Source organism: Rhinolophus sinicus, linkage group LG15, assembly GCF_036562045.2.
Source record: "Rhinolophus sinicus isolate RSC01 linkage group LG15, ASM3656204v1, whole genome shotgun sequence".
Lineage (NCBI taxonomy): Eukaryota > Metazoa > Chordata > Mammalia > Chiroptera > Rhinolophidae > Rhinolophus > Rhinolophus sinicus.
This window is the reverse complement of record NC_133764.1, coordinates 3,731,752-3,753,840: the sequence shown is the minus strand read 5'-3', so window position 1 is coordinate 3,753,840 and position 22,089 is coordinate 3,731,752. Positions and strand designations below refer to the sequence as shown.

Sequence of the window (22,089 nt, the reverse complement as noted above, 5' to 3'; positions counted from 1 at the left end):
TCTTATATTAATTTTTGCTCCAAAAGACGTATTAGAACTGATGGTCCAGGTAGGTCTTATTTTCGGGGAAACACAGTAGTAAACTTGGTTAACTGTTTGTCCGGTTGGTACAAATTCATAATGAATAATCCCTCTGATATCAAAAAAAGGTTAGCAACAGTGTTGCAACAAGTTCTCGAACTTAATTGTCAGATTTCACGTGCTGATGTTCACGCTGTATGGTGTGTGTACCTGAGTAATAAAGTCCTATGTTTCTGACCCAGGAGTCTCATGTCTTCTGCCAGCATCCAAGAGTCAGTGACAGGTAAACTTATTAGCTGATGAGTTGAAAAGGGAGACTTGGAGTCATCAGAGTGTGCGTGTCGCAGGTGAAGCCAGGAATATAAGTAACACTGCCTCGGAAGAGTTCTGGGGTCACACCCTGGTAACACCAACAAGTAAAGGATAGGGGTAAGAAAAGGAACTCCCAGAGGACCCCAAGAAGGAAACCTGAAGGACAGTAGTTCCCTATAAGCCAAGAGAGTTTGAATCAAAACAGAGTAGGCAACAGGATCAGATGCTGCTTAAAAGTCAAATAAGATGAAGACTAAAAATGGCCACTGAATTTAGGTCACTGGCGAGACATTTCAATGATGTAATAGGGCCAGAAGCCAAACTGGAGTGAGTGAGGAATGAATGGAGGTAAAGAAGATGTGACAATAAATAAAAGGTATTTCAAAAAAACTTAGCTGAAAAGGAAAGAGAGAGGTGGCACATTGGTGACTGGAGGAGATGGGGACAAATGAAAGTTTTCTTTCAAAACAGATGAAAAAGACTGAGGAGAACAAGCCAGAAAATGTTGGGAAAAAATTAAGAGCAAGGAGAAGAGGATGGAATCAGGTCACCGAAGAGGAGGAAAGGAATGATATTCAGATCCCAGGTAAGGGACTAGCCTGAGCCTTCTTCCACTCGGATGGCATTTGCCCCAGCCACACACCCTCAAGCAGGCCAACCTACTAGCTCAGGCCGTGGGTGGAGTCTGCTGTCCTTAAGGAGAGGCCTCATCAGCAAGCTTCCCTGATGGTCACTTTACCTGGTAATCCTGCAGGCCAGAGATGAAAGGCACCAAACTGCTTCCCAGCCTGGGTTCTCTGGAGATGCCAACAAACATGTTCTACACACAAAGAATCCAGGCAAGTTTAGAAGGTGCCACTATAACCCCTGTAAGGCCAGCTGTCAGGAAGACTGAGTGTTCTCTGTCGGCAGAGATGGACATTTGGAAGTGGGATGTCCAAAGGGAAGAGGGCCTGTTGGGGGAGATACAAGCCTCATCCTCCAGGTACTTGGGATTGACAGAGAACACACCTATGGGAAGACCCAGTGATTATTCAGTTTAGGAAAAGGAACAGTTCTTGGTGCAAACCTGTACCCTGCTTGGAGTTTCTGAAGCGTTCTTATTCGAACATGACAGAGGAAAGAGCTGACACTTGCCTGACGCTTAACAGTCAGTACACGATGGGTTCTTTGTGCTCCTTCTGGTTTGGGATCTGGCTCCCCTACCCCTATAGCCCACATTGTCCTTTCCCCAAAAGGAGCACCCAAGGCCTGGGTCAGAGGCAAGCACACACAACTGCTGCCCCTCCTGCAGCCCTGTGGTTTAGACCAGAGCAGTCCGTGGTCTGTGATGGGGAAGGCCCCCCATCTTTAGCAGGGCCCTGGTTGGCTTTCCAAGCACCATGAGACCCCAGGAGTTCTGGTTCTTTAAGGGCTAGGCCTGGCAGAGGTGGCCAAGGAGGGAGCGGGGCCAATAAAGGGTGCAGTTGGGCCTACTTGCAGGCATGCCTCTGCTTTTTTTGTACTGGGCTTACCCCCAGGAACCTTCTCCAGAGGTGTGAGAGTGAGAACAAAGGAGAGCAGTTCTTTACACACTCATGGTCTAGACTCTGAGAGACTGATGGAAGCAACAGATGGACTTTCTCCATAAAAGGGTACATACACAACACACAACCTTGCGTATAGTTTCTGTGTCCAAGCACCAACTACCACCACCACCCGTCCCCCACAGGTGTCAAAGGAGTGTACCTCTGAATCAGACTGGCTATAAATGCAGGTCCCAGGGTACCACCGCGAAGATTCGCATTCAGTGGGTCTGGGGCGAGGCCCGGGGGTCTGCGTTTTTAACCAGCGATCCAGACGTCTTGGGCTCTGGTGCTTAGGGAGCCCACTTTGAGAAACCCGACTCAGTCTGAGACCTCCCCATGCTCCCAACTTTCTCCATGTCGCCGGGTGCACCGGCCTCCTCCCTTCACCTCCCGCGGGCCTCACCCTGGCGCAGGGCCGTAGAAGCTTATGGGGAACCCAGTGGGGGACGTGAGCGAGAGCCACTGGGGCCTGTCCGCCCCCGTCGCCACCGCGCCACGGCCCCGGGAGGCTCAGTGCAGCGGCCGACAGGGGGCGCGGTGCCCGGGCCGACGCCGGCTGGAGGCGCCCGGCGGCCCCCGGCCCGGAGAGGAGGGGCGGGAAGCGGAGGGGAGGGGAGGGGAAGCAAGGAGAGAGGAGGGAAGAGGCTGGGAGGTAAAGAGGCACACAGCGCGCGGCGGCGCGGAGCCAGGGCGCGGGCGCAGGGGCGGGAGCCGGAGCCGAGCCCGGGGCGGGGCGGGGCGGGGCGGGGCTGGCGGCGAGCTCCGGGGGAGCGCGCCCGGGGAGCGCGGAGGGAGGAGCGAGGGGAGCGCGGGCCGCCGTCCCCGCTCCGCGCCGCCCGCGCGCAACAGTTCCCCCAAAGTTGCAGCCCGGCAGACGGGCTGCCGGCCGAGAACGCAGCATCGTGGCGGCATGGGCACCCGGCAGACCAAGGGCAGCCTGGCGGAGAGAGCCAGCCCCGGCGCAGCGCCCGGTCCCCGCCGCGAACGGCCCGACTTCTGGGCGTCGCTGCTGCTACGCGCCGGGGACAAGGCGGGGCGCGCGGGTGCCGGCGCGGGGCTGCCCCCCTACCACCGGCGCGTCGGCATGGTCCAGGAGCTGCTGCGGATGGTGCGCCAGGGCCGGCGGGAGGAGGCGGGGACGCTGCTGCAGCACCTGCGCCAGGTGAGCGCGGGGAGCGGACGCGGGGGGCGCGCCGGCCCCGGGAGCGCCCCGCCCCTTCCCGAGAAGGCCCGGGAACGACGAGGGGCACCGCCCAGGGCCCCCTCTCGCGGGGATGGAGCCCGCTCTGGCAGCAGGTGCCTTGGTGCTCCCACGGAATCTGAGGCCTCAGGGCAGGGCGGAGGAAGGATGGTCGGATGAGGCCCAGCTGCAGGGACCTGTTGGAATAATGTTCCCGCTTCTCTCCCCCGCAGGCAGAGGAGGCTGGTCCCAGGGATGGTTGCTGGGAGGGGATGCTGGGAGGGATGCCTGGTCTGAGTCAGGGCGCTTTCTTCCTCTCTTCCCACTGGTAGGCATACCCGCCAAGGGTCCTCAAGGAATGCGCAGTTGTGAGCTTCTCTGGGCGAATCCAAGGGCACAGCCCTGGGGCTGGTGAGATGCCAGTCCCTAGGTCGTTTGCTCACCTGGAGGCATCCTAGATTGCACTTCAGGTGGAAGACACTGTTTTATCTCCCCTGAATAACTTTGACGTGTGCTCAGCCATGAGCCCCTACTGAACAGTGGAGAGAGCGGAGAGGGGAGCTGGATTGGTTTCCTGTGTGACTGACTACCTGGCTTCAGGAACTTCAGGAGGCTGCCAGCACTCTGCCCTCTGCCTGCCCCTGTCCCACTGGTTACCGACTGACTGCAGATCTGGCTGGTTCCCTGTTCTTTGGGGCTGCCCTGGGCCGGACACTCATCCACCTCTCTTTGGCTTATTTTTCTTTCCTTTTTTTTTTTTTTTTTTTTTTTTTTTTTGAGATAGGGATAGCCTGGTCCGTGGATTTTGTTGAGTGGAATAGAGGCAGGAGGGTGCACCTTTTGCATCACCAAATAGGTTGTCTTCACCTGGCTTTAGGTGCGGAGGGAGTCCAGGGCCCATATTCTTGCTAGATTGACCCCATTAGTGGTAGAGTCCTTGCGGATGGTGGAGTGGATATCAGGTGGCCTTTCTGAAGTTTTCCTGTCACTGATGAAAGAAGCTGGAGGGGCACCTTCCTGGGAGGTGGGTGCACATCCATCCTGATTCTGCGGCACTTCCTCCTTTATGTCTGGTGTGTGTGTTCCCAAGTTGTGCATTGCACATGGAGATGGAAGCAGAGACCTGGGGACTTGGGAAGATGGTGGTGGGCGTGGAGGAGCGGCTCTTGCGTTGCTTTTCCAAACAACATCCAGAATGAGGCCTGAGGTGCTGCTGGGGTTCCCAGGTGCCTTCTCTGAATTGAATCATCAAAGAAAGATGACATTACGTACCACCTAACTTTAGCGGTGTGTATTTCTGTGTCTTTCAAAAATTGGAAATCAGCATATGGCCTCTGTGGAAACTCTTTTTGCTTTCAAACAGAATAATGGATTTTTCAGACCATCATATCCTATTTGCACACCAGACAATAAGAAGATTCAACTGATCACGTGCTGTTCTCCAGCACCGGGCTGGGTGCTTCTGGGGAAACAGAAGAGTGGAATTGGCTGTCAGGTGGGGGTCAAAACAAGCCCTTTTTGGAGGGGAAAGAAACAAAATGAAGTCAGCATTCTCCAGGGCCAGTCCCAGGAGGCAGACACCTTGGGGTTCTCCAGTCCCTCTGAGGCTGATTCCACATCCTGAATCTGACCTCCTCCCTGGTTTTCGAAAAACAATTAAGTTCCTGTGGCTCCACAGGGTCCTTGAGACAGGCTGCATTTCCTGAGAAATATTGGTCTTGTTGGTGTCCTGACACCTTCTCAGTGGTAGGGCTGGGAGAGCTGATGGGGGAGGATGGGTTTAATCAGACTTCCCCTTTTTCTGTGAAAGCAGCAGAATAACTTGCCTACCAGCTCCTGGTGTGTTGGCTCCCTTGACCTCTGTCTGTGGGTAAGCTCTGTGGTCCTCTCCAGAGCCAGTGATGGGCCTGCCAAAGGGGCCTGGAGAGCTGCCCTGTTGCCTGGGATGTACAGACCAGGGCCCTAGGCAGCGTGGGAGGGGAGCACTGGGTGTCTACATGTCTATGAAAAACAGAGCCAGTTTTCTAGGATCGTGAGGCTGTTTAGAGGAATGCTGAGCTGGGTCTGTGCTGTGCACGGAAGTGGCCCTTTCTCCCAAATCATGTTTTCCTTTCAAGTTTCCTCCTCGAATCTGGAGGTGGTGGTGTTCAGAAAGGGAATAAGCAGTCACTAAGAGACATGAAAACACCCAGGGTCTCACTAGGGGTCAGACCAGGGAGGCTTTGGTACCTCAGTAGGCAGACAGGGGCGAGTGCAGAGCTCAGGGTGCTCAGTCCTGTAGTGATGTCATCCTGAACCTGCTGGGTGGGTGTTGAGGAACAGACAGGGAGGAATAGTAGTCAAGACAATAACAGCCTCCGGCATTTGCATGGCACTTTGTCCTGTGTTTGATAATGTGTATATGGCTGCAGCATTTGTGTATGTCCAGAGTCCCAGGGTTGGAGGGGACCCGAGCTCTTCAATTTCTGTGGTCTTAACCTCAAGTCCTGGAGTTTCTTGAGGCCATGAAAGAACTATGGACACACTTCCCAACTGTGCCAACATACACACTCTTGAAAGAATTTCAGAGGGTTCACAAACCCCAAGTTCAGAATATGCTCCAGTCTGGTACCATCCCTGCTATGTGACTTGCTACAGGCTTGGGATATGGAAACAGGGACTGAGGGAATCATGTGTGGCAATCCAGGGTGGCTGTTGATGCTGCTGCTTCTGAGTGCCCCTCATTCGCATCTACCCTGTTTCCCCGAAAATAAGACCTAGCCGGACCATCAGCTCTAATGCGTCTTTTGGAGCAAAAATTAATATAAGACCCGGTATTGTATTGTATTATATTTATATTATATTATATTATATTATATTATATTATATTATATTATATTATATTATATTATACACGGTCTTATAGTAAAATAAGACCGGGTCTTATATTAATTTTTGCTCCAAAAGATGCATTAGAGCTGATGGTCTGGCTAGGTCTTATTTTGGGGGAAACACGGTAAGATTGTGTGAGGTGGTGTGGGGGGGGAGGTTCCCTGATTGAGGGACAGGACTGTCCATGCTTGTCACTTGCTGGAGAAGTATCAGGAGGCCTTGCTTAACGTTATCGGCCCTGAGCTGTGGCCAGGGGTGCAGGCAGGATGCCGGGAAGCTGCCTCGAAGGAGCAGAGTGTGATCCCCATCCCTTTAGGAGCAACGTAATCATGAGAAGAGCCTGGGCCAAGGATCGGGTTAGAGGTTTGCCTTCTGGTCCCCAGTCTGCTTTGACCCCACAGATAACCTCTCAGTTGTTTTTCTTCCTTTCCCAAAGTATCAGGGGTACCAGGCAGAGCAAATGCTACAAAGTATGAAATTGTGTTGGCTCTGCAAATCAAGACACATTCTCACAGCGATGATGATAAGAAACAGGAGAATCTGCCCTTTTTAGGGTCTGGCCAGACAATGGGCGAGGTCTTGGTATCCTCTCTCAGGCCAGGCCCAAGGTGCTTTTGGATTCTGTCTACCTGGCCAGGGCTCAGTCTGGGTCAAAAGCTCACTGCAAGTTCAGAAACTGTCTGGAGTGGGTGCCCTGGGGGTAAAAGTCAGCTGTGGGTAAAAGAGGCCACTCCTCTCCCCTTCCCCAGACCCTGTTCCTGCAGGCCTCACCCTTCCTTATGTGTCCCTCCCTGAGTCTTGGGATCAGGCTTGCCATCTTTAAGGAGTCCTGGGGGAGAAGTAACCTTTAGTCATGGAGAGAGGATGGGTGAGTGTCAGGCTATGTGGAAGGTAGGGTGTCATTTCATCAGCCCAACAGTTTCTCTGAGTCCCAAAATTTCCAGACTGGGATGTCAGCAAACTTCATATTCATGCAACAGAATAAAGGGTCAATTTCCCTGGGCTACACCAAGCTAAAGTGGCCCACCTCCTTCTGTGCACCAGCCTTCCTGCTTTCCCATAAAGAGGGTCTGATTGGGTTGGTATACTGCCACTCAGTCTGGCACTGCCCTGTACTGCAGAGCTGTCCATTGTCAGCCCCACCCAATGGTGTGGTTTGGATTCCTGGTTCAGTCGGCTGTGGCCAGGATGGCAGGGCTGGCTTCACTGTACACCTGGGAGCAAGAGCCACATCACATAATACAAAACAAGAACCCCCCGGGACCTAGGGTGACTTGCTTCCCAAGGGGGGGGGGCTGGATAATGGACGAGCACTTGGAGGCTCCCTGGGAACCTGGAGACTGGGCAGGTCTTTCCTATCTGAGGACAGAAAGATGAACAGAATAGCTTTTGAAGGTCACCTTTTTCCTCAGACACCCCACCTATGAAAATCTCTTTAGGCAAACAGGTTGAAGGGCCACCAGACACCAAGCAGGGAGGCCCCCTCCCTTGGTCTTGGCCTTAGTCTTCCTTCACCTGGAATGTATTTCCTTGTTTCCACTGAATGCTCCTTATCTTTCCAAGGCCACCTTTCTGGCCATGCCAACCCATGGCCCTGAGATCCTTTTAGGTCCCGTCACACTGGGTGGCATTTAACCATCCATGCAGTTATCCCCCATGTCCATTTTGTTTGTTAGACTACGTCATGTGCTTCCTGAGGGTGACGCCCCCACCACCACTATTGTCCCTGGCATGGTACTGAACACCCGCAGGCCTGTGTCATTCTGTAGTAAGTCTGTGAGCTGCGAAGATGTGTGTCTGCCACCATTGTCAAAGTGTGTCCTCAGAAACCATTTGGCTCCTCAGCCATAGTTGTGCATCTGGGCGTATATTCACCAGGTGCTTTAGTGTGGTCGTGAGATCTGGCACTTTTGCCTTCTGTGTGGTTGGATTCCTAGGAGCAAGGTCCTTGGGGCTTGGCTGTTCCTGGCAGCCTGCCAGGCGGTGGTGTTCTTGGAGAGAGAGGAGTGGCATGGTGCCCGGCCTTCATGGGCACCTCGGGGATCCCATCCGGGAGGTGTGGCTTAGGGCCTCCACCAAGGTGGTGGGAGGGGAGCACAGCCTGCTGGGAGAGCCTGGCCTTCCCATTCCTGGTCTGCTGCTTGTGCTGAATCATGTTCATTCCATCCACAGAGAAACCTTACTTTTTAAAATCCACCGCTCTCTGACTGGGCTGGGTACAGGTGTTTCCAACAAGAAAGATGCAGAAGGAATCCAGTGCCAGGACCTGCTTCACTGGTTTCCAGGGCCAGAGACACAACAGCCTCTGTGTGGCCAGGGCCTGAAGCTGGGTCAGCCCCCCTGGCTTCAGGCCTGCTGGATGGGGGCCTTCTTTCTGAAACAAAAGCCCCAAATGCCCACCTACTCAGAGGTAAACCTGCTTTGCTGTCTCTCTTCAGAGCTAAAATACCCTGGGGTCTGTCCATGGACACCTCCTCGCATGACCCCACTTGGTGCATTGGTGTGCACCCTCCCCTAATGTTATTTCATTCCCCTACGCACTTTTCTGGGGCATAGGCCATACATAATATCCTATACTGGGCACAGTGGGTTTTCAGAAAATCCTTATCAGATGGATTTTAAACTCAGGACCCGCTGCCCCTGAGCTCTTGAGCCAGTGGGGTCTGGCTTACACGTCTCTAGTGTTCTACTCCCAGTACCAAGTTACGTTATCCTTCCAGTAACCTGCAGAGTGGGTACCATCACTCCTCCCCACTCTCAGGGTTCCAGCTGCTGCTCTCCGCACCCCACACACCTCCTGCAGGCAAAGTCACCTTGCAGAAGGGTTACTCAGGTGAGTAGGGTCTTTCGCTGGCTTCCCCATCAGGATGCCCGAGGGGTGGGGTGAACATCTGAGATCTCCCCCCCAAAGTGAGGATTTGGGCCAGCCATCTGCCCACCCCCCTTTCCCTCCAACAGCAGCACTGTGGGTGACTGCATGAGAAAAATGACACACACGTGCCCTCTCTGCTCCATCCTCTGGCCCCTGCTGGCTGTATCATACCCTCTCTCATTAGGAGAAACTGCAGGGTGGGAGAGGGGCCCAGCTGTCTAAAACAGCAGACTCAGTCGCTGTATCTTAGGCTCACTGTCGCTAAAGAGTTGGCTGTTCTCATGAGACAAGTGACCTTGTCACACCGAGCAGGGGCAGCACCCACTCCTGTTAAAGTGCCTGCTGTCCTCCCCACCCCACCCACCCTACCCACTGGCCCTGAGCAGTGCCACATGGCTTTCCAGGAGTATTTCCCAGCTTTTTATTTTTATTTTCCTAACTTTTGTTAGTTCAAACTCCTGGTTGCTGCCGCCATATGGAGTTCTGCCAATGGCTGCTGCTCAAAGGGATGTGGCATTTTGATGTTTCTAACTTTATCTTAACCAGGATAGACACAGGACAGACACAGCTAAGAGTGGGGAGTGTCAGGTGTGTTTGCCTACAGAGGTGGCCTCGCTTTGGGACTGGGGTTCATTCCCACCTCCAGAGTTGCCTCTTTTTGGTCCTCCATGTCCATACCTATCTTTCTGCCTTTCTCCGTCCTGCTTCCTACAACTTCTCTTTGTGTCTGTGTGTTTCTCTCCCTTCCCCTGGGTGAAAAACGACTTTTTATCTCTTGTTAGTTTGTCTGATCTTGGTCAGCTTCCCTCTGTACCCCGCTCCCCCAAGCCCAGCCTCCAAGGCAGGAAGACAGGGCAGTAGGACCATGAGAACTGGAAGGAGTAGGTGGTGGTCAAGAAAGGGGGCCCCACTGGGCGGCCGGATGGCTCAGTTGGTTAGAGTGCGAGCTCTGAACAACAGGGTTGCTGGTTCAATTCTCACATGGGTCAGTGAGCTGCACCCTCCACAACTAGATTGAAGACAACGAGCTGCCAGAGGGCGGCCAGATGGCTCAATCGGTTAGAACATGAGCTCTCAACAACAAGGTTGCGGGTTCAATTCCCACATGGGATGGTGGGTTACACCCCCTGCAACTAAAGATTGAAAACGACGACTGGACTTGGAGCTGAGCTGCACCTTCCAAAACTAGATTGAAGGACAACGACTTGGAGCTGATGGGCCCTGGAGAAACACACGGTTCTCCAATATTCCCCAATAAAATTTAAAAAAAAGAAAAAAAAGAAAGGGGCCGCACTCAACTTGGTTATTTGGTTATTGGCTCAGTGCCTTGGGTGGGAAGGCAAGCATTAGAGTCACCCTTCCCGTCTGTATACTGTTTTCTAGTCCATAAAGCATTTTCTTGTATTTATTTTGCTCTTTAAATAATCTTGTGAGGTTGGCAGGCTATTGCTGAAAGTAAAAAGTGGCGGGGTGGGGGGTGGGTTTTTTTAATATGAAAGTGGTGTACAATAATAGGAAAATGAGAAAATACAGATGAGTACAAATAAGACCGTAGGAATTTAATTAATGTATCCACAACTGAGTGCCCATTCTTCCAGGCACTGTTCTAGGCAGTGGGGAGGCAGCAGGCAACCAAACAGGAAAAGCAGTCGTAATAATTGTTCCCTACCACAGGGAGGGACCATGAGGATCTGAGAGGTCTTACTTAGCATGGCCCAGAGTAAGGGTTCTTCGGCTGTGGCTGCCTCCAGTGGGAACTGGGAGTTCTGATCCCAGCTCAGATCTGAACTTGCCCAGCACCTTCCCTTCTCTGGCCTCAGTTTCCCCATCTACAAAATGAGAGGGTAGATGGTTGAGATGACCACTGAGGCTTCCTGCCACTGTTCAGGTTCAGCTGGCCTGAGGTGTCAGAAAGATGCATTTATTCCCACATGTTTGGTTATTTCTGAACTGGATTCACATTCATGCCTTGAGGTCCCTCCCTTGTCCCCAGCGAGTATAAGAGCCAGGACACAGGGTAAAGGGCTTCCGCAGAAAAGCAGACCCCTGAGGCCCTGCGACCAACCCCATACACCCCACACCCTGGCCACAGCAGAAGCCAGCCTGTCCTGCTGACAGCAGTCCTAGCTGCCTGCCCCTCGTCTGACAGCAGAGGGTAATCAGAACATGTGGTCAGGTCAGAGCAGGAGACTTTGTAGGCTTTTGTGGTGCTCCAAGCCGCAGTGTGAGAGCAAAGGTATTGTTGACAGAGGCTTGTGTTGTTCCAGGAGCCATGGGCCTTTCACCTAGGGTGTCAGGGAGGAGAACAGGTTTGTCTCCAGCCTTGGGCAGGCCTGCTGGGACCTGCTGCCTGCCTGACCCCTTTCCCCCCACTGCCTCCTGTGGAGGCTGCCTGGGCCCCTCTCACATCTGCTTCTCTCCCCTCCCTCCCCCAGTTCCCCTCTGAGGGGTCACTCAGTGTTCATCTCACCCCAGCTTTGTGCTTCTCCTGCCCACAGAGACCCAGAATTTCCAGCCCAGGCGGAGCTTCAGGTACCTGGCTACAGGAGTACCTAGTTCTTTCACTCCTGGGTGAGTTCTTTCACTACGGGGTGGATGGCACCAGGAAGAAGTGGTGAAAGTAGAGCCTGCCATGGTGCTCTTTCTAGGAGAGATCAGAGGGGCAGATGTTGCTGTAGCTGGGTGGTGAGTGAATGTAGAGCTGGTCAGATTCTGGCTCTGCCACTGACTCTGGCCACAGATGCAGAGTGGCCATGCTGGGCAGAAAGCCGGAAGAGTGGCAACAGGAGATGGCAGTGGGGACATTCACAGGTACAGGGCACACGGCACATGCTGGCTGCTGTGCAAACCTCTCGTTTCCCTCGGGGCTTCTACATGGATGCAGGCCCTGGGCCTTGGAGCTGTAGGGAGTCACCCCCACCCCACCTCTAGTTGGGGCTTTGCCTCACCTGCCCTGCACAGCCCCTCTCTCAGCAGCCCTGATGCTCAACCCTATCCCTCGCCTGTGCCCTCAGCTCAGGGTTCCTCCCGGAGAACACCAGTGCCCTGCAGGGAGCCCCGGCTCTCTCTGTGCCCTCAACAGGCGCCCTGCCCCCACCTCACAGCTGCAGTGCCCTGGAGCCACCACCCACGGCTACAGCCTGCCCAAGGAAGCTTGCAGGACACTCCCCCTCCCACTGAGAGCCACCAGGCAAGGGGTAGGCCTCCAAGAGGAGACCAGAAGGAGACAAACACATCATCCATCTGCTGGGAGCCAGGACTGGTGGCCTGGGAAGGTGGCAACCTGGGACCCCCAGCCCCTGTGCAGCCTCCTGGTGCACTAGGCTCAGGCCCCACAAAGAGCAGCAGGAGTGGGGTGGGATTCCCTCCCGTGGTGCTGGGGACACATGGGTCAGGAGAACCCACCCCACACCTGGACCTGTCCAGCCCAGCGCAGCCTTACCACAGCCAGCTGGTCCTAGCACACCTGGCAGCCCCACCGCTATCTCACCTCTCCTCCCGTGGCCTGACCCCTCAGCACCCGCCTCAGCCTCATCTGAGACCCAGCCATCAGAGGACAGGCAGGGCTGGGGCTTTAATGTCCTTAGAGGTCCAAGGGGCCTGGACTTGCCCCTCTGCCTCCCTGATGGAATTGGAGGGAGGGAAAGGGGCTCCTGTGGCTCCTTTTGGTGAGAAGGCCTGCTGCAGTCAGAGCTGAGATTTTCTGCAGAGGTGCATGAGGCCCCAGGAGAAATCGGGCCTTGCATAGGGTCACGCAGGATTGGCACCAAGGCCCTGCCTTCCAAGTCCCTAACCCACCCAGTGATGCCTGGAGAAGCATTGGAAGTGAGGCCTTGGTCTGTCCCGGTGAATAACTCATTGTTTTCTGAACTTGCTCGGATTGGGGCAGGTAGCTCGGATCCATTCTCAGGGGCAGGGTGAAGAACAGGCTCCGGGACTGCATGTGGCAGGGCCCTGGCTGCCTCTTCACTGTTGCATGAACTGCCGTGAGTGGGCAGTGGAAGGGGCAGACCTTGGGAGAGGAGAGGAGTGGGCAGCATTGTTCCCCTGAGTGTTCTCTAAGTGATGCCTTTTCACAGTTTATTTTTTAAAGCAAGATGTTGAGGCATTGGTAGCTCAGACCATGATAAACTAATGTTGAAGGAAGCAGAAAGCAGCACCATGATCTGAAGAGAAGGTGTTCCCAGTGATGGGCATGTTTCATGAGCTCACTGCCCCCACGTTAGAGCTTGGCTCTACCTCTGCTCCTGGCAGCATAAGGAAACCAAGGACTCTGGAGGTGTGGAGGTCAGGTGACCCAAGGATGCCCCATCACCTCGGTGAGATGTAGGGCAGCTCCTAGCCCATACAGTGCCTTTGTGAGAAGTAGAAGATGCCTCTCTGGTTGGCAGAGCCAAAGTCAAGGTTTGGGGAGTTCAGCCCCACCCAGATGATTTTGTGCAGTGCACACCCTATACAGCTGTACTTGGCAGCCTTGGTGAAAGTGCACAGAAGTTCAGAGTCTATCAGCTGAGGCCAGTCAGGAGCCTCACTCATTCTCCCAGTCAGCCCCTCAGGCACTGCCTTCCCAGATCCCCCAAGGCAGGGAATGGTGAAGTAACAGCCAGACGTCTGCCTCTGAGCCAGATGCTTGCTCTCTTCCTCCTGAATTGAGGAGCAGAAACAATTGGGCATCTTCTTCTAGAAGGTTCCTGCCTCTCAGAAGGTGTCAGACAGAACTGAAGATGTCCTGTGTGGGTTTGGAGTCATGCCCAGTCGGGAGTGCTAGGGGACAAGTGGGACATCATGGTTTCCTTCCTTTCTGGGATCCCATGGGCTCTGGTCCCCGATGTCCCAGCGATCTAGGAATTCCCCTCCAGCTTCCCAGACTGTTTATTGTACATTCCTGTCTCTACCAGTTCTGGAGGAAATAGGACTGGATGCTTCCCACCCGTTGTAAATAACCTCCACATTTCCAGACGAAATAATTTCATTCAATCTAGTTTCTCCTAGGATGTACTAGTCTTGTGAACTTTTTATGATTCTCAACTATAGACATAGGTTTTCCACTTCCTTCTAGAGTTGTGGAATGTTGGGGTAAAAGCACTTTTAGGTGGAATCCTTGCCGATGGGATATCCAGACAGCTACTGGCCGGAGACCATCAGGAGTGTGGAGAGGGGCAGTTCTTGGATATGGACACTCAGACATGAAAGGTGCCACATTACCTGGTCCAAGAATTCCCATCTCTCCAGAAATTGCCTGCTGGTTGAGAATCAGCCCAGTCAAGCAGGGCGAAAATAATAGAAATGTTTTTGGTATGATACATCTCAGAGAGAGGCTGGTCCATGAGCAAGGACCCAGAAGAGGGCACTCTGAGGGGAATAGGGGACATGGGGGAGGCCAGGGAGGTAAGCCTGAAAAGAAGGGGGTATTAGGATGGAATTAGGAAACTGGCAAAAGACTGGTTGGAAAGCCAAAGGAGTAAGGATAGCTGGTTGGGAATGTGAGAACAGGTGTGGAGCAAAGTGTTCCTGGCAGGTTCCACCTGGACATGCTCTTAGGGGAAGAGGTCCACCGAGGGAGATCCTGTGGGCAGAATCCAGGGATGCTGAAATGGAAAGAGAGGCCTGGGACCCTGGCAGAAATCTCCAGGTCTTCACAGGCCTATGGCTTTGCTCGGTTCACCTCTCCCACCTTCGCCTCCCACCTCTACCTTTCACCCTCTCCCCTCCCAGGGTCCCTGGACTCTGGACAAATTCAGTGACCTCCCAGGAAACAGGCAAAGGGTCCTCTCTTCACCCCTTCCTTTGCAGCCTTTAAGTCTCACTGGCTCATTCTTGGTGGTACTGGTTGTGACCCCTGTTCTTCCATCTCCCAGAGAATGAGGCCCTGAAGAACAAGCCTTAAGATGGGGAAGGTACCATCTGGCTGGGGGGTCCTGCTGTGGCTCCTTTCCCAGGTCAGCTCCTGTCCTCCCTACTGCCCAGAGAATGACATGCAACTCCTTAGTGACAGCTGTCATGCTGGCTGATTCTGACTTGAAAGGTCTTCGGGAAATTTTCTAAGCGTGGAGGGGCAGGCAGGGCCTCGCCATGGCCAGGGATCCTGGGGGATCTCCTCCTCCCTCTGTACCACTTCCTGCCTGGAGTTGGGAGTGAGCTAGATTCCTTCTCCAGTGTGACTCATCTCTGCTCACTCAGATTCTCGGAGGCTTTGCCTGGGTCTTGCCTCTGACCTAGAGATTTAAAGTGATAAAGACCCTTCGTTTGTTGTGATGGTTAATTTTATGTGTCAGCTTGGCTAGGCAGTGGTACCCAGTTTGTGTTCAAACGTGTATCTAGATGTCGCTGCAAAGATATGGTTTAGATCAGATTCACGTTTAAATCGTTGGACTTTGAGTAAAGCAAATGACCCTCCATAATGTGGGTGGGCCTCATCCAATCAGCTGAAGGCCTTGAGAGAAAATACTGGAAGGAGTTCTGCCTCCAGAATGCCTTCAGATTCGAGACTGCAACATGAGCTTTTCCCTGGGTCCCCCCCGCCCACCTGCCCTACAGACTTCAGACTTGCCAGATCCCACAATCACGTGAGCCAATTCCTTAAACCAATCTCTCTCTGACACATAAATATACCCTATCAGTTCTGTTTCTCTGGACAACCCTAACTAATACACTTGTCTCCAAGGCCTGGCAGCTGGGAGAGATGGAGTTAGAAGCTTCTGGGGGCCCTGGGGCTCTCTTGTCCCTGACACTTGCTCACTGTATGAGCTAGCCCTCAGGTCCTCAGCTTCTCACTCCAAGAAATGGGCTGTTCCTGTGAAGTCTGTCCTACTTGGAAAGCAGGTTACTAGGGAGGAGGAGCCTCTAAATAATTCTTCCACCTCATTGTCATTACCTACACTTCCTTTGACAATGAACCAAACCTTTCCTCTTAAAATGGACAAAATTTACCACAGAGAGAGACACATGGACTTAAGTGCATTCACTAGAATGTGTAAACAATTGATTCTGATTATTTCCCAAGCAACGCAATCAGGAGGGTGCTAGGATGGATCATAAGTGCTGAGAATTCGTGGACTGTAGGGGCCGGTGGACCTCAGGGACTTTCTGCAGAACCCTATCCCAAAAGATGCTCTGTCAGGGGGAGGGACTTGGAAAATAAGGTGGGGAAATACTGCTAATGCCACCACCGTTTCAGAGAGTCGTAAAGCACAGTAGCCAAAAATGTCTGAGAGGAGAAAGGAAATGGACATTTGTTGAATTTCTCGTGTTCCAAACCTGTGGTCCAAGGCCCTCTCCTGTTGTCTCTCCTGCTTTCTGCTCACTCTCCAGGAAGAATGAGCTGGTGAAATCATTTGTTGGGGGGTTGCCGAAGGGTGCAAGGGGTGACTCGCCCTGGACCACACAGTGACCTACAGTCTAACCCAGCACAGGGCCCTGGGGGGTCTCCTGTCCCTCCACCCAGCAGAGTCTGGGTAGAGCTGTGCTCACAGGGGAGCACACCAAACCCTCTTCAGGCTGCTGTGCCTCCCAGCAGACTTGATATATTTTTTTAAAGAGAAAGCATCCTTTTGGTTTTTATTTGTTGCTGCTGCTGTTTCTTGGATTTTAATTAAATTACACTTGACTACAGCCAGGCATCTGTTTCCAGAGGCCTGTTTCATGAAGAGGGTATCATTTTTAAAGTCTTCAAAGTTAAAACACAAACAACACGCAGCCATGAAGCCCCTCCCCAAGTAAAGCTGCCACATCCTGGTGTGGAGGGCAGACCTGGCAGAAGCACTTGTCATAATTAAGGAGGGCCAGGGGGCGGCTGGATGGCTCAGTTGGTTAGAGCGCGAGCTCTGGACAACAGTGTTGCCGGTTCAATTCCCACATGGGCCAGTGGGCTGCACCCTCCACGGCTGGATTGGGGGCGACAAGCTGCCCCTCGGCTGCCAGAGGGGTAGCCGGATGACTCTGTTGGTTGGGTCGCAGGCTTTCAACAGCAAGGTTGCCCGTTCGATTCCCATGTGGGATAGTGGGCTGCGCCCCCTGCAACTAAGATTGAGGATGGCGACTGGACTTGGAACTGGACTACACCCTCCACAACTAGATTGAAGGACAATGACTAGAGAGTCCTGGGTCCTGGAGAAATACACTGTTCCCCAATATTCCCCAATAAAAATTAAAAAAAAAAAAAAATGGAGGGCCAGCCTGCCAGGATACCTGGCTTCAAAACCCTGCAGGGACCTGGTGACCTTGAGTCACCATAGCTTGTCGTGAGAGTCACAAGCCATCCTTGGGTGGACAACAGCCCTGAGATGGGACCAAAGAATCCCCACTACCTGCCCTTCGCCCCACAGCCACGTGGGCAAGTCAGGCAAGAACCAGTGGGTGGCCAGTGACCTCCTTCAGCAGTTTCTTAACTCTGACCTTCTCAGAGCGGCCCTCTCCAGTAGTGTCTGGCTGGTGTGGGTCAGCCACGCACAGTGGGCATCCCCTGGGGTGACACTAGCTCCATGGGCCTGTGGGGCTAGTGCGCGCTGAGCCAGCTCCCCCTGGCGAGGCAGCATCCAAGGCTGAAACCACTGATTTTTACAAATTTAATGTATCCTGTTTTCTTAAGTTTATAAAGCATCCTAAAATTCCAAGTTCCTAAACAGTTCTTAAAATGTAACAAATTAAGCATATAAATAGGGTGAATATTAAGTTCTCTTAAACATCTCAAAACTGTCACGGACTCAGCCAAATCCTCTTTCCACATTCTGCTTAAAATCATAAGCCTAAAGTCAATTACTCAATTACCTGGTTTAAATTGGAATTGCAAAACTAATCTGTAGGTACTCTGATATATATACCTAATTCTCTTACATGTTACCAAGTGTGAAATACCAGATTTATACATTCCTAAATTTATCTGAGCTTGATTTACTTCAGTATCTCCCAGTTTAATTCAACCCTTTCTGGGTTAAGGACACTTTGTCACCAAGCAAGTGGGTTTTACCCCTCAGAGCCAATGAGCCCAGGGATATGCTTTCTTGGGCCTTAGCCGCCCAAGTGCTACCTCCAGTGGGTGGTCTCAGCCCACGTCCTCTGGTACAAATGGTTTCTTTTTCTGCAGTCCTCAACCCCCCAGGCCCAAACTCCTCCTCCTCCTCCCCCATCCAGACAGCTTCATCACTAGATTAGATTCTAGTTATTACCTGATTCTTTCAGAGTCCTTCCCTATTCTTCCAGTCTTCAGAGCCCCACTTCTTGCAGCTATTTAGTGGCACGCTCTCGGATGGCGTACACCCTCATACCCTTGGCTCTGGGATCTTGCGTCCAAGGCCATGCTAATTACGAGAATGAGCCAGAAGGCAGACTCCTTAGTGGGTACCTTCCCTGTTGGTACAGCAGTGCTGAGTATCTCTCCACTGCCTACATTCTTCCAGTGACTGAGCTCACCACTTGTTTCTTTTTTTTAATTGTGATGAAGTACACAGAACATAAAATTTACCATTTGGACCACTTTTAGGTGTGTGGTTCAGTGACTAAGTACATTCACATTATTGCGCAACCATCATCACCATCCATCTCCAGAACTCGTTTCATTTTCCCAAACAGAAACTCTGCACCCATTTAACACTAACTCCCCATGCCCCTCCCTCCAGCCCCTGGCTACCACCACTCTACTCTCTGTCTCTATAAATTTGATTAGGTACATCATGTAAGTGGAATCATACAGCCTTAGTCCTTTGTGTCTGGCTTATTGCCCTTAGCATAATGTCCTCAAGGTTCATCCTTGTTTCATGTGTCAGAATTCCTTTCACCACTTTTTTTTTTTCTTTCTCATACTGAGCTGGGAACCCTCTTAGGGCAGGTGGTCCTACAGGAAGCATTTCTGACTAGCCCAGTCCTCTGGGAGCAGAGAGCAAAGGAGAATGTGTCAGGGATATCTGCTCACAGGACCAAGGCTGATGAGACAGGGCTCATGACAGTAATGCTCCTTGGTTGTCCACAACTGTGCTCCTGACTGAGGTCAGCACCCCTGGAGGAGAAGAGGGGCTCCCAGCCCACTTGCGCTGACTTTTTCCCCTTGGGGAAAATACCCCCTTTATTTCAGTTCCATGTATTAGTTTCCTGGGGCTGTCATAACAAATGACCACCAACTTGGTGGTTTAGAGCAACAGAAATTTAATCTCTCACAATTCTGGAAGCGGGAAGTCTGAAATCAGTGCTGGCAGGCCCTCCCCCTCCAGAGGCTGTAAGGGAGGTTTCCTTCTTTGCCTCTTCAGCTCCTGGTGGTTATGGCTGCTGCGTCCCTCCAATCTCTGCCTCCATCTTTATATCGCCTTTATCTCTGTGTCTGTCTTCTTTGCGTGTCTCATAAGGACACCTGTCATTGGATTTAGGGCCCATCTGGATAATCCAGGATGATCTCACCTTGAGATCTGTGGGGGCAGAGCCCCAGAAAGAAGTTTCCAGGCTCTCGGCCTCACATAGACAGGTGCTGGCTCAGGTAGTAAATGGCCAACTGTGATTGCATGGCCATCAGCTGTGGCTAGTTGGCCGTCAGCTGTAACCAGTGAGCCATTGGCCACTAATATAACTGCTGTGGCTACGCGAGAGGAGAGAAGAGAAGAAGGGGGCTAGCAAGAAGATGGTGGCTGGGCTGGCAAGTGTGGATGGCGGTTTGCGGACAGTGTGGATCCAGCCTCCATTGAGAGTATAGTGCCGCCAGAGAGAATATAGTGGTATGACTCCCCTACCTATGGCTCCGTGGGTGTTCCTTTTGGCCTCACCATATCCTGCGTTCTTGTATGGGGAGCGGGAGCAGAGACCCCGCAGGCCTCCCCGCACGACAAATGGCGCAGCGAGCAGGGTATGGTGCCGGCCAAAGCTCTCCAAAGAGTGGTGGAGCAGTTTGTGCGTATGAACACCCAGTCTGAGGAAGACCAGGAGGAGCAGCTGCCGGAGAGTTGGACCGCCCTCTCCAGTAGTGGGTGGGAGGTGTGGGTCAGCCACGCACAGTGGGCATCCCCTGGGGTGACACTAGCTCCATGGGCCTGTGGGGCTAGTGCGCGCTGAGCCAGCTCCCCCTGGCGAGGCAGCATCCAAGGCTGAAACCACTGATTTTTACAAATTTAATGTATCCTGTTTTCTTAAGTTTATAAAGCATCCTAAAATTCCAAGTTCCTAAACAGTTCTTAAAATGTAACAAATTAAGCATATAAATAGGGTGAATATTAAGTTCTCTTAAACATCTCAAAACTGTCACGGACTCAGCCAAATCCTCTTTCCACATTCTGCTTAAAATCATAAGCCTAAAGTCAATTACTCAATTACCTGGTTTAAATTGGAATTGCAAAACTAATCTGTAGGTACTCTGATATATATACCTAATTCTCTTACATGTTACCAAGTGTGAAATACCAGATTTATACATTCCTAAATTTATCTGAGCTTGATTTACTTCAGTATCTCCCAGTTTAATTCAACCCTTTCTGGGTTAAGGACACTTTGTCACCAAGCAAGTGGGTTTTACCCCTCAGAGCCAATGAGCCCAGGGATATGCTTTCTTGGGCCTTAGCCGCCCAAGTGCTACCTCCAGTGGGTGGTCTCAGCCCACGTCCTCTGGTACAAATTGTTTCTTTTTCTGCAGTCCTCAACCCCCCAGGCCCAAACTCCTCCTCCTCCTCCCCCATCCAGACAGCTTCATCACTAGATTAGATTCTATTTATTACCTGATTCTTTCAGAGTCCTTCCCTATTCTTCCAGTCTTCAGAGCCCCACTTCTTGCAGCTATTTAGTGGCACGCTCTCGGATGGCGTACACCCTCATACCCTTGGCTCTGGGATCTTGCGTCCAAGGCCATGCTAATTACGAGAATGAGCCAGAAGGCAGACTCCTTAGTGGGTACCTTCCCTGTTGGTACAGCAGTGCTGAGTATCTCTCCACTGCCTACATTCTTCCAGTGACTGAGCTCACCACTTGTTTCTTTTTTTTAATTGTGATGAAGTACACAGAACATAAAATTTACCATTTGGACCACTTTTAGGTGTGTGGTTCAGTGACTAAGTACATTCACATTATTGCGCAACCATCATCACCATCCATCTCCAGAACTCGTTTCATTTTCCCAAACAGAAACTCTGCACCCATTTAACACTAACTCCCCATGCCCCTCCCTCCAGCCCCTGGCTACCACCACTCTACTCTCTGTCTCTATAAATTTGATTAGGTACATCATGTAAGTGGAATCATACAGCCTTAGTCCTTTGTGTCTGGCTTATTGCCCTTAGCATAATGTCCTCAAGGTTCATCCTTGTTTCATGTGTCAGAATTCCTTTCACCACTTTTTTTTTTTAAAATGGTCTTTCTCATACTGAGCTGGGAACCCTCTTAGGGCAGGTGGTCCTACAGGAAGCATTTCTGACTAGCCCAGTCCCCCCTCTGGGAGCAGAGAGCAAAGGAGAATGTGTCAGGGATATCTGCTCACAGGACCAAGGCTGATGAGACAGGGCTCATGACAGTAATGCTCCTTGGTTGTCCACAACTGTGCTCCTGACTGAGGTCAGCACCCCTGGAGGAGAAGAGGGGCTCCCAGCCCACTTGCGCTGACTTTTTCCCCTTGGGGAAAATACCCCCTTTATTTCAGTTCCATGTATTAGTTTCCTGGGGCTGTCATAACAAATGACCACCAACTTGGTGGTTTAGAGCAACAGAAATTTAATCTCTCACAATTCTGGAAGCGGGAAGTCTGAAATCAGTGCTGGCAGGCCCTCCCCCTCCAGAGGCTGTAAGGGAGGTTTCCTTCTTTGCCTCTTCAGCTCCTGGTGGTTATGGCTGCTGCGTCCCTCCAATCTCTGCCTCCATCTTTATATCGCCTTTATCTCTGTGTCTGTCTTCTTTGCGTGTCTCATAAGGACACCTGTCATTGGATTTAGGGCCCATCTGGATAATCCAGGATGATCTCACCTTGAGATCTGTGGGGGCAGAGCCCCAGAAAGAAGTTTCCAGGCTCTCGGCCTCACATAGACAGGTGCTGGCTCAGGTAGTAAATGGCCAACTGTGACTGCATGGCCATCAGCTGTGGCTAGTTGGCCGTCAGCTGTAACCAGTGAGCCATTGGCCACTAATATAACTGCTGTGGCTACGCGAGAGGAGAGAAGAGAAGAAGGGGACTAGCAAGAAGATGGTGGCTGGGCTGGCAAGTGTGGATGGCGGTTTGCGGACAGTGTGGATCCAGCCTCCATTGAGAGTATAGTGCCGCCAGAGAGAATATAGTGGTATGACTCCCCTACCTATGGCTCCGTGGGTGT

The 22,089-nt window shown here is 52.2% G+C and overlaps 1 protein-coding gene across 2 annotated transcripts in view; it reads left to right on the top strand.

The window, feature by feature from the left end:
* The first annotated feature begins 2,654 nt into the window (after nucleotides 1-2,654).
* The window catches only part of LRRC75A (leucine rich repeat containing 75A), a 45,109-nt gene continuing 25,674 nt past the window's right edge, over nucleotides 2,655-22,089 (top strand). The window contains exon 1 of one of the 2 annotated variants that reach the window (XM_019757416.2): nucleotides 2,655-3,063. In XM_019757416.2, coding sequence (XP_019612975.2) covers nucleotides 2,812-3,063 — 252 coding nt within the window. In that variant the 5' untranslated portion in view covers nucleotides 2,655-2,811. The remainder of the gene's footprint in view (nucleotides 3,064-22,089) is intronic. The other variant, XM_019757415.2, reaches the window with a different exon arrangement.